At 38.6% G+C, this 16,652-nt stretch overlaps 1 protein-coding gene across 5 annotated transcripts in view; it reads right to left on the bottom strand.

Moving 5' to 3' along the window:
* Positions 1-377: 377 nt before the first annotated feature.
* The window catches only part of SULF1 (sulfatase 1), a 121,212-nt gene continuing 104,937 nt past the window's right edge, over positions 378-16,652 (bottom strand). For all 5 annotated transcript variants that reach the window (XM_049825937.1, XM_049825922.1, XM_049825929.1 and 2 more), the window contains 10 exons: positions 15,854-16,070; positions 12,574-12,820; positions 10,692-10,788; positions 10,512-10,606; positions 10,034-10,099; positions 9,375-9,547; positions 6,929-7,071; positions 6,705-6,828; positions 5,768-5,801; positions 378-541 (listed from right to left, as the gene is read on the bottom strand). In XM_049825937.1, coding sequence (XP_049681894.1) covers positions 511-541; positions 5,768-5,801; positions 6,705-6,828; positions 6,929-7,071; positions 9,375-9,547; positions 10,034-10,099; positions 10,512-10,606; positions 10,692-10,788; positions 12,574-12,820; positions 15,854-16,070 — 1,227 coding nt within the window. In that variant the 3' untranslated portion in view covers positions 378-510. The remainder of the gene's footprint in view (positions 542-5,767; positions 5,802-6,704; positions 6,829-6,928; positions 7,072-9,374; positions 9,548-10,033; positions 10,100-10,511; positions 10,607-10,691; positions 10,789-12,573; positions 12,821-15,853; positions 16,071-16,652) is intronic.

Genomic DNA, 16,652 nt, shown 5'->3' with positions numbered 1-16,652 from the left:
TCCAACTCTATCAAACCGTTTCCACTGAAATCCATATCAAAACGGTCCGATTCTTTATCCTCCATCCATTTTTCAGCTTGGTGATTATTTCTCCAGTGTGCATCATTCAAACTACTTTTCTCAGGAATATCATTGTTTAATTCAAGTTTCCTCTCCTGACTTAAATTCACTGTGCTCAAAGCGAGGGCTGCAAAGTCTGTTGGCACGATAAGCTGCAACTCTTCTGCAGGCAGGCCGCTCGATTCTTCAGCAGAAGTCATTTCCACCAAGGTAAACGGCGTGGATGATTCGTCCCCGTCCCCGTTGCTTCGAGCAGTGTTAGCCTTGTCTGTTTTATTTTGCTGGTAGTAACTGTTCAGCAGTGCAAACATTCTATCTACATCCTTCAAGTAATTAGTCCAGTCAGCCAGACTAAGTCTATAGTTGTATCTGTATTCATATACACTTTCATTCACACTGTACAAGTCTTCCAGTCCTTGCCAGTCGATGTCGCCAGTGAAATTGGGCAGGTTAGCCTTCCCATCCGTCCCATAACTGTCCTCTGTTGAAAGAAAGAATAAAGCCTAATGGTGAACACCAGCTTAAAAGAGCAACCAAAGCTTCCACATGTATTTCTACTCCAATTTGCTTGAAAGCACCACTATTCATAACGTAGGTAGCTCAAAATGTAAGATGCTCCACATCTTCGGTCATCATATCAATGATTCTGGACTCAGGTGTGTTCACAGCTCCTGCTGAACACACAGCAAGAAGCTCCCTGTCGTCTGCCACATCCTTGGACTGAGTAAAAAAAGAGCAAAATCTGGTCTAACAGGGCTTTGTGGTGACGGTCAGAGATAAATCTTTCCTCTGATATTTCAAGGCATTAAAGTTGCTTCAATATATGAATAATCCATTTGCCTTTCCTGAACACTCACCAAAATATGGAATAAAAAAACAATGGTTAAGTATAAGGGATGGGACTAACTCTGAAAGCCATTAGTGACCTGAACTTCCACAATGCCCACAGGGATTTGTTGTCTGGGTAGATCAAGACATATGGTCTACAAACCAACAAACCACATTTTATTTAGTAAATGGTCGTCAAAATTAGTATTTTATTTACTTTGTAAACATTCTTTTTAATTTACAGGAAGCAATTAGGAGACATAAAAGCTGTAAAAACTTGGTGTGAATTAATCTATAGGACTGCACCACTCTGTAAAATAGTGTTAAAATATACATAGATATAGAACCTCCTAAAGAGTTTGCTTTTTTTTTTTAATTAAAAAAAAAGCTTTCAAAGAAAGTGTCTAACAGCTTTATCAAATAATAGGTTTGAATAAAAGGCATACATATGAGTCTAAGTAGCAATGGAGCTGCATTTTATATTGATCATAGCCAGAAAAAGCAAAGACATGAGGAAACCCATTTCTAAAAGATTTTTAAAATTCACTACAGTGACTATAGCGACCCAGATTATCAAATGTAGTGTGAAATTTTGTATTGACAAGTAACACTGAACACCACTATGTCATTTAATTCACTGTGCAGACTGTGTTCACTCCAAAGATTTTATCAACTAAGTGGACTACAAGGAAAAACTAATCAGGTGATGCAAAAGCCTGTCAGGGAAAGTGACAAATTTGTCCTTACAAATGATGTTGTAGGCAACATTTGGTAATTAGTTCACTGAGATGACTTACTCTCTTTCTGAAAATTGCAGAGGCAGGTAAGCTAATAGCAATTACCTTGGAAGTTCAAGTGGCTATAGTCCAACAGTGTGAACTGAGAACAAATATTTATCTATATTGAACCCTTCATCCCTAGAGTAGGTTCTTGGCATCTCCATTAATATGTTTGCATTTTAACTTGGCCTTTCTCATTGTTCGAGTAAAACAGAACATATAACGTCTATCTATCACAGCTTATATTCTTTGCTTCTTTACTAGCTTGCGATTTCGCAGTGGAAAGAGTTTCTCCACTATTTAGTCCATCACATGGAAAGTCAGAAAAATACCATTATGATCAGAAAAAACCTTGAGATTTTTCTTGGGTCCTTATTCTGCACAAAAGGAGACCGCTTTCCTTACTTGGAAACACCTGCATCTTTAATCTTAATTGCTATTTCTTCAATTAATACAACAGCTGCAAATATTTTATAATGTAAATTTTTTTTTTTTTTTTAAAAAGTTATAGAAATTTTTTTTTTTTGCAAACACTTGGCAAACTCCCTATTACAGGAGGCGACACAAGCCTTTTGGATCCAATAGGACAGCTATGACAGAGTGTCTTCCTTCTTTCTTTTCCTGAAGTAGACAAGAGAAATGAGATCATGGCACGGCCACATGAAAGCCATCTTCGTAAGACAAATTATGGAAAATTTGTTTCCTAAAACAAAAAATAATTAAATACTGCAGAGGTTTCAAGAAAGAAGTCTTACTATTCCAGTGCTTAGAGGCATAAAGGGCCCTAGAAAACATCATAGGAAGGGATGTATTTTTGAGGAATTTAGTCACCAAACCCTCTAAGATACTAACCACACTGCAAATGCGACAATATTTGAATTTCGCACTGTTATTATTTGTATTGATGGTTTCATATTTTTTTTCTTTGCCAAATCAGAGCCTGTGTAAGAAAACAAACTGCTGCAGGAACAGTCAGTGGCCAAAGTGGTTCGGTATGCGATGGCACGAACTGAAACAGGAATGCTGCTGTTTGATCAGTCACAGGTTTGGGGATGGACCAGGGCAGTGCGGGGCAAAGCGGGAGGCAGAAAGGTGCCTTTGGGTCCAGAGGACCAGGCAGTGGGACAGAGGGTTGAGCTGAGCTAGCAGGGTGGGCAGCGGAGGAGTCTGGGGACAAGCAAAGAGGAGCAGGGTTTCTCATCCGCTTCAGCAGCCGGGCAAAGAGGCTGGTGCTGCAGAGAAGTAAGGTCAGCAAGCAGTTTGCTGTATTCCTACAAAATAGCTCAAGGGCTGAGTCAGAGCTACATGGACCTTCATGCTGGGTCTATCTTGTCCCCTCTAAAGGTGGCACTGTGTCTGCAGTCTCAGAGGAGTTTCACAGCTGAGAAGGCACTGTGAATTGTTGAATGATCTTCACATCAAGCAGAAAAACGTAACTTCTTTGAACACATGAGAGAGAGGTAACTTGTATTCATACATGCTAAACAAAGAGGAAAGCAAAGTATTAAGGTCCTAGAGCTGGCTGTGTGTTGGTTGACTGAGTGAGTCACCTCACAGCTTAATTCCACAACTTACCAGTAAGCACAAAAAGTCTACCACTGAAATCAAAGCATACAGTGGGAAGGAGAGAGGCAAGAAAAGGTTTTCCCCTGTAAGAAATCTCATTATAAATAGGTGTGAAATGGGAAAGTGCAGATGAGTTGCATTTGAGTAACAGCATGGCAGTGGTTTCCTTGATCAATACTTTGGAGTCTCTCAGCTATGTCATAGACCCAAAAGGGGAAAAATTGTTGCTAACTGTTCACAGTAAAACATCTTCCAATTTTTAAAAATCAAGCATTAGCTAAGCTTCAATCTCCAGTTATCATACCCTGGAGTGCCATGATGCCATCCGTTGCTGCGCTGCCTCAAAACTTATAAGGCATCTGGATATATCTCCACTGAGACTGAAGACAAGTAGGTACAATCATCTTGGTGGCTTTGAAACACCTCAGACAAGCAGGAGAGGAGAGAGGAGTGTGCAAGTCCCACATCCAGTCATCAACCATGTCTGCAGAGTTGTTCTGTCCCTCAGAGGACATGAGTTCTTCCCTGTTGAAGCTCTCTCCCTATGTGTTAAGCAAACAGCACTATACTGGCTGTTTCCATACAGGCCTGTTGTCTCAGTGTTGTAACACCTGTAATGCTGTACTAACTCAGGACATTTTGAACTGGAAACAGGTCTGAGTGGATGAACTACATGATCTGAAGGAAGCTTAAGGGGTAGTTCAGATGACTTAGGAGCATAGGGCTTTCCCTTCCTTATTCCGCTGGTTTCTCTGCAGGCATCAAGATTAAAGGATCCTCTAAGAGATCATTTTAATGATTTCTGATAAATGGTTTGTGTTCATTTAAATTTTTTTTTTCTTTTAGAAAAGAAAACCAATTTGCACCAAGATGGGGATTGAACCAAAATATTGAGCCCAGGCACCTGTGCATATTGAGAAACTGGGTGTCTGGAATGTAATGGCATAAAGCAAAATCACCTGTGTTATACTATACCTGCTATTTATCCCAGTAGCATAATGCTTATTGACTCGGTATCAGAAGTTAAAATGTTTTAATTACTAAAGAGAGTAGCAAGATATAATTTAAAGATTAATCCTGTGTGCTCTACTATTTCATGCAATCCTACAATTCAAAAATGCCATTTCTGTTAGATATGTAGTTAAAATAAGGAATGCTTACAAGGACGTCTTCTAATGAAAGATTTAAAAGCATAATTACAGGGATTACTTTCTATCATTGTAGTAACCAGTTCCCACCAAGCTGTAATGAGCAATGCAAACAACTGGGACATAACCAAACAAAAGCTTATCATTTTCCTAGATCCCAAAACTACTCAAGTGAGAAAATACATAATTGGCTGCAAGGAAAAATTAGCTGCTTAAATTGGAGATCTACAAAACATTGAAACACATTATCTTAATTGTTCCCTCGCTGCCGGGAGCTAGCGAAAAGGTTCTTTTCAGAAGGCCCTGTGAAAAAAAGTTTTATGTAGACTTGTATACTCCTTGGACCCAGTTTACATCTCAGGTAAACAATGTATATCAGGAGCTAATCCACCAAAGCGCATGGAGAAGAAAATGTATAAAATTGATATACCATGAGAAGATACCAAGTCTAAATATGACACTTGACAGACTTTAATCTGTTTTTTACCCTGAGTACAAGTATTGCTCAATGAACAGCAAGTGCAGTACTGTTAAGACCTGAGTTTTTTCAGTATCTTCAGGCATTTGCTTTATGTTTGACTGGTTCCTCCACCAGGAGAAACTGGGCTTTGCATGACAAAAATGTAGGTATGATAAGTATACTTGCAAACATCAGTCTTTCATGTATTCCTCAGCTTCATGCATTAGGTATAAAAAACCTCACCTGGTGCCCTTCCTCAGTTCAAACATTACAATTTTTTAAAGAAATTTCATTTCATGCATGTGTGATCTGCTCTGAAAGCATCTGTTCCCAACCCAAAGGAGTCTCATCTTTCTGCCATACTTATATTGACCTGCCTCCTGCTAGCTTCTGAGCACATGCTGCTCACATTGAGCACTGCTTTTGCCTAAAGCAGCATCTGCCAACATTTCTTAAAGCCAATGAGAAGATTTTACTTTACTTGCATAGGTTCGATGAGGCTGTTTGGATACCTATATCTCAGAAAGCTTTTTAAGCACATTCGGTTTACGTTTAAAAAGCAGCTGTACAGACTTCCTAAATAAAACCAGAAAAAAACCCCAACCCATTAAAAATCAACCCAACAACAGGAAAACAACTCAAAAGAAGTGATTCTTTTTGTGCCATTTTCCCGGTGTAAACATCTAAGAAATACAGGCATGGAATATGAGCTGTATGAAGTCTTGCTATGACAATGAGCTACGTTAAATGCAGAATGGTAGATCTAAAAAACAATAGCCAAGTTCAGTGTAAAGTAGTTAGAAAATGCATGCATCAAAAGCTATGCTGTGTGCAATATGGCAGGATACAGACATTAGTTGAAATGGACTGGAGTCATGCAATTATTTGGAAAGAAGCTGCTGAGGAGAATAAAAAAGTGTGGATACCTGTGTGGATCATAGCTTCCTCCATCTTTATTTCCTGATATAGGAAAATACAAGAGTAACTTTTGTTAGTGTTTAGAACTTGTAAAACCATTCACAATGTAGTTTTCCATGCACAGCATCTAATCCCTAAAAAGAAATGTACCGTGTTAAATAAAGACAGAGCTGCAGTCCAACAAAGATTTCCTGGAAGTTTTATATAAAGGAACTGAAAAACCACAGTTTTTCAAAAATAATAAAACCCCCAAACAATTAGATATTGTAAAAAAGAGAAACATTTGTAGCTGAAGAAAGAGATAAAAAGATGCAACACCACAAATTATGTAGAAGGGAATATTCCTGTAAAAAAAAAATCACAATAGTCAATCAACCAAATTTAAGTGCAATGAATTTCAGAGTTATGAAGTATGAATACCAGCTATTTTTTCTACTTAGAGACTGTTGTAAAGAAATACTGCTTTCCTCAAAAATCAAGGGCACTACTGCTGATTAGAAGTCTGCAATGTTAAGTCTCAGTTGTGTTGTAGAGTCTGAGGTTGTTCATATAGACAGACAGCTATTGGAATAAACACAGGATTTAATACCTCACCTGCTACTGGGAGGCAAAAACTAACTGAACAAACCCTGCAACAGAGAAAAAAGTTGTGACTATGAAAGATCTGCATACATTTGTTATTGCTTCGCACAAATAACATGATAACCTTTCTGCAAAATTTCTGCCAAAAGTTATTGTTTACCATCAATATCTGTCTAGAATAACCTGTGCAAACTTGCAAAGAAGCTTCCTGGTCATGTGGTTATGCAAGATGGTGTATATGGATCATTCCAAACTATTCAGAGCAAGACTTAGGAGAGTGATGCTTCATGGATACAATTAGTACTTAAGCAGATGAAAAAACCCCAAATAAAATGGAAATAAACACTTCTGTTTTTCTTGTACCTGTTTCAAGTCCCTTCGGCCTCGGATTGCACTGCTTATAACCTTGACAACTTCGCAGTTCCATTAGCTGTATGTGTAATTGATTCAAAATGCCTCTTTCCACTGTGTGTACTGTATTTGTCAGCTGAGAATAAGAGGAATGGAGGCAAAAAATACTTGTTAGCAGAAATAAAACAAATGAGGAGTCTGGTGTACAACATTTTGTAACAGGGAAGGGGGTTTACCTGGTAGGGATCGGTGTTCATATCAAAATATTCCAAGAATCCAGTCGCAAACTCACAAAAGAGGAAATTGTGGGTGTCATTAACTGTTCGCAAACACCAGTAAGTGTTGTTATTCGAGCTTGTGCAAGCACAGAAAGAGCCCACTGTATTTAAAGAAACAAGTTATTAGTCTTCAGTGGAAAATAATGTGTTTCTTCTACTAGTGAAACTTCTATAGATCTTCATGTACTTAAATTCTAGATCAATTTTTTTAAAAAATCTATTTGAATAATGTTAGATTCTCACCTAAAACAGAATAAAGGTTGCTAACGTAATTTTCACAGACACTTAAAGAAAGCAGAAGATAGTGAATCTTATAGTTAATGAGGCATATTCTGTTCCGAGTTATATATGGTTTATTGGGATGGAGCAGAATTCAGACTTTACAAAACAACAGCACAAATCCTGATCCTTAAAGTTTGTATACAACAAGGTTCACTGGAATTGTTTACTATATGTAAGGGTACCATTTCCCCCAACAGTGAGTAACCTTAACCTAGTAGACCCTCTGAGATACAAGTACAAGAGAAAATTATGAAGTGTAAGCACTACAGAGGAAGCTCAAATTGCTGGTTGATATCATAACTGAAATGGAAATGACATGGCAGTCAAGAAAGCGCAAGGCAGTGTATGGGAATGAGGCAAGTGAGAGAGATTAGGCAAAGAAGAAATGGGTTTGCAAGTAGGGAGCTTGCCTGGCACCTTGAATGCAGGAAAGATGGAAGAAGCAAGGTGGGAAGGAAGGCCAGCGGGTAATCCTATGCCTCATTAAAAGCCCCCCTCTCTTACTGGCTTGAGATTTCCTAAGGTAGCCACTTAACTATCATTTTGAAATGCAATCCTTCATTTTGTTTATTTGATACACAAGTAAGACGGAAATTGAATCATTCAGTCAGGCTTTTGTAGGACAATCTCAAGCAGTGTAACTGGATTACACCTTGTTTTCCCTTTGCAACCTGGGGAAACCTAGAGCAGGTTTCCACTCCAGATTGAAGACACCTGGCACAGTGATGGGAGCAGCCATAGAGGAGACGTGGCTATATCTTGTCTATAATCTTGTTCTTCCAGCAGAAAAGGCTGTGGGAAAGGTATCTCTAAATTTTCAAACTGCTAGCAAATTTTTGCTGTAGAAGAATGTCTCTAATTCCAATAATAAAATATTAATAATGTCTTAGATTTTTATTTAGATTTATTTAGATTTGTTATTAGTATTATGACTAGCTTTAACAGTATCAATGTTTTGAACAAACTTCATAAAAATAGTAATGGTATTATAATACATTAGCTCTTCTTTAAGTTATGGACTGTGTCAAAGGGAATTTTTTTACCCCACAAGTGTTAATGGAGCATTTCCAGAATGCACAGCAATATGAGAACACTTTTCATAACTGATTGTTATTCCACAGTTAAAAAGTGATAAGCCAATTTCATTGTTGTCATTAAAACAAAAATCATGCATATGACTATTTTAGGAACATCTTAAAATGTAAAAAGTGTATTAGCAGAAGTCCTAGTGCAATCGGAACAGATTATCACTAGGAGACATCGTCCTCTGAATGAAAAATTGCTCTTAGCAAATTTTCTGCTTGGAGTCAAATATGTTGTAACTTAATCATCATTTGATCTTGAAGTTTTTGAAAGTAAAGTTTTTAATCACTTTTCCTCCACCACCAAAGATGAGAAAGGTGTTGTTCTGTTAACGCTGAATACCGAGAAATGTTGAAGCATGCCTCAATAGGATGGTTATCTATATACCCTGAAGTTCAAAGGAACTGAAAATATTTTCTAGCTATAATATTTTGATCTTATACACCAAGTGAGCATTCCACAGTTGTGATTTTTAAATTCTTTTAAAATACAGAAAATGGAATAATGGGAAGAATTCATGAGGGAAAGTATCTGTATTTTCTTCACAATAAGGTACGTTGTTTATGATACACTTTGAAATCAAAGTGATAAAATTAAAGTAGACCTTTTATGTGCTGAAGTTTAGGACAACATTAAAGGTAAGTCCCAGAAAGGATTTGTGACAATTGGAAGAATAAGGTTGTTATTAATAACAAGAAACTCAATTAAAATTCTTATGAAATATTTGGTCAACTTGATCGCCAAGACATGACACAAATGTCAGTGGCTGGTTACGGAATTCTGTGTTTTAGAGGCCAATTCGCCTTTTCATCTCTGTAGTGTTTAGCATTGAGCCTCTTGTGATAATTTCGTATAAATAAGTAATGCAACAATTACAAGCATACTCATGTGACATTCTTCCTTTGTACTTCAGAATAACAGCAGCAGCAGCATTACTAAGTGCCAGTTCTTCAAAATAATGCTCTGATTGCATGACGTGCAAACTCTGGAACACAGCAGAATAACCCAGATCACATCTGCGTGTGGACATAAGACTTACAGTTCCAGAATGGAGCTGTTTGCCAATGGTTGTTGTCGTGGGTAAAACACGTCAGTCCAGGAAGGCTACACTCATCTCCTTTCTTCTGGCGCTTTTTCCCCTTCCTTTCTTTCTTCCTTCTCCGGTTCTCTTTGAACAGCTGCAGTTTGCCATCCACTTCCTGGGCTGCTTCTCTGTTAAGAAAGAAAGTTGGGCATGGCTGACAGACAACAGTCTCTACTTGGTTAACAACAGCACTAGCAGTTTTTACATCTTTCTGGCTTTTTTAAAGATGAGAGGATGAGAATATGCCCTTCTTCGAGCTCAGTTTCCACCCCAGCTCTTATGACAAGGTGTTCTCTTAGTAAGCATGAGAAATGATGTACTGTTGCATTTAGTTTTAACTGGATCTTTTCAACGATCGTGAGGTCAATCAGCTTCTGAAATCACTAATTTAATCCATTTTCTATCAATAGGTTTAAAAAATTTTATCCATAAACTTTCACAAGTCTGTCCAAAACTACTGAAGGTTTCTTGTGAGAGCTTGCTCTATGTGACCTTTTCTTTCCCTCACCTCCTCCCCTCCCCTCGCCACAAAAAAAACCCCAATCCCCCAAATTTATATTTCTCCAGTCACCTAAAAGCCAGCTGAGAAAGTGAGAGGATAATAACAATCTTACTTGAAGGGATGAAGATGGCTCTTGAGTTTCTCTTGGGCTTTTACGCCTTTCTCTTTGTTGTAATAGCTACAGGAAAAATTATCAGGAATTATCAAGTCATGAAACTTTTTCAACACAAAACCACACCAGAAACATACCATCTTTGACATTTTCTTAAGGAACTACACAGACTGAGTTACAACTTTCACTTCATTTAAAGAAGTTATATCTGTGTAAGTGATCCTATGCTAGATTACAGCAGAACTCCAGCTGGGTTCAAATACATTAGTAGAATACAAACATATTTAATCTTAAAATTTTAACAGTTATCTTCTTTTGATTCACAGTAGCTTCTGCTCTTAAAAGGGATCTAGCTAAAATGAGTACCTACAGTGGTTATAAATATCAGTAAAGCTTATGTTCTTTCTCAAAAAACTTGGAAAATGTGTAAGTCTTAGCAATTGGTATAGCTTTCAGTATTGAATGTCATCTCTCTTACCTCTGTTTACTACAATCACATTCATCTGGTTTTCTTCTTTTTAGGTGTCCTCTAACTTCCCTCAAATTCTTAATCTTGTCTTGGAGAGCTTCAATCTGCAGAGAATATTTCCGAGTCAGAATTATTCTTTGAAAAGGTAGCAGTGCAAAGACTTTGTTCAGATTTTAAAATACCTCTTACCTCCTTATCAATGTAAGCCTTGTGGTCCTTCCAGGCTCTGGCAGACTGGTACAGCTCCCTCTCACAGTGAATAGTGTCATTTGGAAGAATAAAACATCTGTAGACATGAGTTTAACAAATAGGATAAAGAAGGTCAGTGGTTTCCCAATTGCCTACCCGTTTCTTCTCTTTCATCTAACATTCCTAATAAATTCTTTGTTATACTCTATTAAGAAAGAAATAAACTCTACAAGGTCTTCTCATGTTGACTTACTAATATTAATAATTGCTTCAATCTCTTTTCTCTGCAAAGTAAAATTAAAAACTCCTCATCTGTGACAGATGATCTGGGCCTGCTAAGCAAATATGCAATGATAATGCCATCTTGGAGATCCTTAATCCAATTAGAAATGAAATTGAAACTGAAATAAAAATCTGTTCAGCATTTAAAGCCTTTTGTTAACCAAATGTGCCATTTCTTATTTAACCACCAGCTGCTGAGAAATATATTCCTCTTGCCACGTGAATGTACCTCATCTTCCAGGTATGCAAAACAGTCAAGAACAGAACATACAGTCAGTGGGCTAAAGATCAATAAGAATCAAAGTTAGAGCAAAATTTTCAAATAAGTGGTTAAAAAAAAAGCCAACAGACCACTCAAAAAGTGGTGCAATGACAAAAACATTCATACCAGTGTATGAAAAAAACAGCTCTACCAAGAGAAAAAATACACATGGAAAGCCAAGGAGGTGGACTGAGATAGAAAATCCAGCAGACTACAGGCTGGACTTTCAAAACCTCCATGCTGACAAACAGAAATTCCTTAATTATGGAAATATTCCAATTTTATAGGCACAACCTTTCTTGGGTCCTGCTGCATCAGAACCCTTCTTTTAATTTTTGAGAAGAATAGCTGAAAGGAAGATTTAGATGCTTATCTCTTCTCATGTTATCCCATTATGGTTTTTTCTTCACTTAAAGAATTCTGAAAGCAATACTGTATTCAGTAAAAGTCAAAACACTTTGTGGAGAAATAATAACTTTTCCAGAAAGCTGTTTAAGGCTTTATTAATGCCATGGTTGGAAATTATCAATGTAAAAAAAAAGGATAATTTTTACTTATTCAAAATTAACTTTTATGTTTTCCTTGATGTTAAAAAAAAAAGAGAAGAATAAAATAAAAGAGAGAAATGCTATTTAAATTTTAAACACCTGAAAAGGATAAAATAGAAGATTTTTGTTGCCTGCACCTGCCTGTCTTTTCAGATCAATCATATTAGCTTTTTTAAACCAAAAAATATTTGAGATTTTTGCCTTTTCATTCAGATTTAGCATGGGGCTAAACATTGAAATCTAAGCATCTTCTAGGACGGAAAAATGATTGCGGGTCTTTTCAGGGATGAACAGGTCTAATGTATTTTAGCTAATGCTAGGGGCTGCAAGCAACTAAGCGTTAAGAAAGGTGATGTAACTGACCTAATCTGTCCTCATTTAGCGTGGGATTTCAGTCATCTCAAATATAGGCCTCTACACTAAGCTGGTCGCCTAGACTTTATAAAGAACAGCAGGTGTATCAGCTTCACAGGGTGACTAATCCATCATCAGATACGTGTTTCAGTAGGGTGGATGAATCTCCCTCTGGAGGTGCCTACTCCTCAGAAAACCTAAACTAGATGCCTCCCTTTAAAATACACATAGTAAAGTTAAAAGATTCCATCTACTAATAAATACAACTCACGTTTATCTAAAATCTACAACGTTAGTTTTGAGTTCTTAAATATTGTAACTATAAAATCATAAAAAAACAGAGAGAGAGAGAATACAGTTAGAAAATGAAGTTGATTTCATTTTAAGAAGAAAACCCAACAACAACAACAACAAAAACCAGAAAAAGCAATCATACTTGTGTGTCACTCTGACCGAGTTGGGTTGACCTATAGCATCAGTGCCGTCAGCAATCATTGTGTCAGCAGGAGCACCATCGGTTTCCTCTGCTTCTTCCTCATTTTCAGCATTGTGACGCTTGGTGATACTTTTGGTCTTTAACACCTGCAGTTCTTCCTCTTCCAGATTTATGTCATAAATTTCACCTTCAAATTCCACAGACAAGGACCGGGTTTGGCGAGTGTGAACAAATCGGGGTTTGTACCCTGAATCAGAAGAAAGAAACATTCCCAGTTGCATATACATATCTATATGACCCTGTATGACCTGTGGCATGAACAAAAAACATATTCCAAAGAGCAAGAAAGCTGCTCAGTAAAAACAGCCTATTTTTTCCTCTGGCTTTACAGAAACTTATTTAATGATTTTTTTGATACGTTGCAGCCCACAATTTCATGAGTAGCATGAAATTTCAATTGCTTCAAGATTTGCATTTCATGCTAGTCTGACCTAATACCACAGTTAGCATTTATATCTCCAAATAAAATCAGTATCTCAGAAATCAGATATTTAGAGACACTCAAAAAATCAGAAACCACAGGATTAGAAACCACTTTAGAAAATTAAACCATTCAGTACTGTGAAACAAGGTCACCACCTGCAAATTGGCATGTGACATTTGACTTAAGCTTTAGAATAAAAATGACTTTTTAAAAGGATAATACATTTTCCTTTTTAAAGGTAGGCAGTAGAAAGGCAAGAATCCATCATATATCGGTGTGTATGTATCTATATGTATCTATGTATCTATATACTTAGACACACACATCATTTGTACTTATGTGTACAAGTCACAGACCACCAAAAAACTCACTGCATTGTAGAGCTACAGTGAGATTTATTGTGCCACTTTTACCCCTGGAAAGCTCTGATCTTAGTAGGGTTACAGCTCTTTTAGTTACTGTGTGTATGAGTCAGATTAACTTAGACAATTAACCCTTTCAGGTTTTTTAAATGTTATGTACAAGAATACGTGTGTTTGGGCTCAGCCTGGAAGACCTTACACTTTTTACTTCTTTTGTTAAATGCACTTGTCCCCAGTCAAGCTGATGAAACCAACAGTCAATACCACACCAAAGCATGTTTTGTCTAGCAAAACCACACACACAGAGCCCTAGAAATACATAACTCAGCTTGTATAAATCAGTTTCAGGGCATTTCCATTTGTCACACCTGTGCTGAACGCACCTTTGTCACATAGCAGTTAATAACAATTCATGCAGCAGAATAAACCGGGAGCTTTAAGAAAGTACTGCCTTTGTCAGGTAGCGTAATTTCTACTGCAGTTTTTATGTTACCATCTGTGAGACTCACACTGAACCTTTCCTGCAAGAATCTTTTAGAAGTGCAGAGAGTGAGCCTCATTCCACTCTTCATTCAAACCGCTCTGTCCTAAACCATTTCAGCGGTTGCTTGCTGTCAGGTGAAAAAAGGCTTCCCAGTCAAGTCAATGAAGACATTCATCTTCCTGAAGAGAAAGCCCCTAGTTTCAAAGCACCTTTCTGATTTATAACCATATTACTCTTTAATAATATAATGCAGAAAGATTCATAGGCTCAGATGGGACAACTTCTGGCATTTTAACAGCCTCTGATGATACTACTTATTAATCAAGTGACTGAAAGAGTGGAATATAGAAGCATCTAATCCAAATGTCATCTAAAAACTGAGGCCTGAATTAGTCATTCCCTTAGCAATGTCTCATCATCATGAGTCTTTCCCTGCTCTAGTCAGAGGAGTGCTAAGGCAGATTTGGAGGAGGGAAGAGGTGTAAGAATGTTGTAAAGGAGAAAAGCATAACAGACTTTTCCTAATGCTTCCTTCAGATACGTCCATCCTTTCCCCACTTTCTCTCCCCAGGTCACTTCCCCCAGCTGCAAACCCCATTCAGCCCTTGCTGGTGCCCCAGCAACACCTTCTCTTTCCAAGGCACAGGGCAGGTATCGCCCCTTGAAAATATCACTTGGGCGAACATTCGCTGGTCTGAGAATCCCCCTTGCAGTCTGTGACATGCAGAGCTTTCAGCAGAGGTCTGCCTGTACACACTGTGAAGTTCCTTAGAACATACTAAACAAATGGAAGAAATTATATCAAGGCAGCATTTAGTCTGAACGATGAGACAACTCAAGACAGACAATATTGTGATTGAATGTACAAAGAATACCAGGGATTCTTGTTCACGTCCAGGGTGGGGGAGGCTTTAAATCAGGAAGTATTTGGAATTATACTGACATTGTTTTCTTATTTCATAGACATCTGTGCAGCATCTTCAGATTTTTGCATTTCTCATACGACTTCACTATCTTCCTGTTGTAAGGACCCACCTTTCTTTCATTCCTCAGTCTAGCATTCTAGCTAGAGAGCAGGAGAGTAGGGCCTGCTCTTGAACAAAGTCTGAAATCCGGGTCCGCTGGTATTGCTGTAGCTACAGAACTTCACTTTCACAGCTGAGCAGATAGAAGAGAACACTTGTTCCGTTTAAAAGAATGGCTCCTTTAGACCGCTTTCTTTTGTAGAAATCGTTAGCAGAAAGGAATCCAAGTACTGCTCTCCCCAAACCCTCTGGTACCTGCCCTTCAGCCCACGCTCCACTAGAGGACACTGCAATCTCACTCCTGTCCGTGCGGGGATCCCGCCACGGACTCGCCGGGAAGTTGCAGCCGAGCGGTATTTCAGCCCGAGAGCAGTCACAGCAAGCACTGCAGTGCCTCATGGAAAAAACGTCTCTGGGATATCACCGAACAGCCCGGCAATTCGGTGTCCACGATGCAAGAAAACACTCGCACTGGCCGTCTTGGCAAACAGCGGCACGGATCGATCCGCAGGTGCCACCGGGCTGTCACGGCTGAGCAGCGCGATAGGCGGCACCAGAGCATCGCCGCCACCACCACCACCACCAAAACCAGAACCAGAATCGCCACCACCAGAACCAGAACCAGAACCACCACCACCAAAACCAGAACCGCCCCCCCCACCGCCCCTCCCCTCCCCAGAATCACACCCCCCCCCCCCCCCGACCCCCAGCCTAAAGACTATTCCTCACCGTGATCCAAAGGAAAAATGTTGTTGTTGTTATTATTATTGTTATTACAGAGGCAATTACGTAGAGCCTGAAGCCAATTACGCACGTATTCATTAGGCACCGAGGTGAAAGCAAGAGTATATTGATAAGCCAACACTCTGCTAGCCGTTTCCCCCTGCTCTTTGCCTCAGAGTCCAAGAGATCAGGTAACACTTACTTTGCGCATTAGGGTTTCTCAGGAACTGCCTTTGATTTTTTCTTTGGGGCCTGCTGTTTCGGTAATCAGTGTCTCCGCAGTTGCAGTCTTTGTCTTTACCGCTGTATCCCCGGGAGTGTATGCTGCGGGTCCTTTTTCTGATGGCAAGTATGTCGCTAGATACCTTACACTTGTGAATTCGAAGTTTGCCGGAAGCATCCTCTGTGCACTGCCATTTCTGTGAGAGAGAGAGACGAAGATTTCCCAGCAGGCTTCCAAACCCCCGCTACTTTCAGGTGGATTGCAAAACAAGACAGGCAAATTTCTTTAAAAATTGAGTGGTCCCTTAAATAACAAACCTTGAAGAGAAATAGTTTAGGGATTAAATTCACTCACATTCTTCTCAACATCTCTCTCATGCTAGGCAAACATAAGCTTGAATGAAAGCACTGCAAATCTGCATAAAAAAATACAACCCAGCCAAAAAAGATATATAAATCAAGAGTATCTAGACTAAACACATCCCTGAAAGGGGCAAGTAAAAAGTCTTAATTTACTGAGCCAGAGAGTACAGCTGTCAGGGCTGTTTTCACCAACGCTTTTTTTTTCTTTGAAAAAATAAACTTTTTTTCTTTGTTCTGTGACTTGGAATTTCTAATATGATTCAGGGGAAAATAAAAAATCCCCACAGATGAAGAAGAACTGGTCCAAGGGTTCCTTGGAAAGAGAAGGACAAATCGTGGATGTGACTTATAGAAGAACACATAAACCACTAACAATACGTGATTTATTTCCTTACCGGTGGCCAGAGTTAGGACCT

This window comes from Accipiter gentilis, chromosome 2 (genome assembly GCF_929443795.1).
Source record: "Accipiter gentilis chromosome 2, bAccGen1.1, whole genome shotgun sequence".
Lineage (NCBI taxonomy): Eukaryota > Metazoa > Chordata > Aves > Accipitriformes > Accipitridae > Astur > Astur gentilis.
This window is presented reverse-complemented; position numbering and strand designations above follow the sequence as displayed.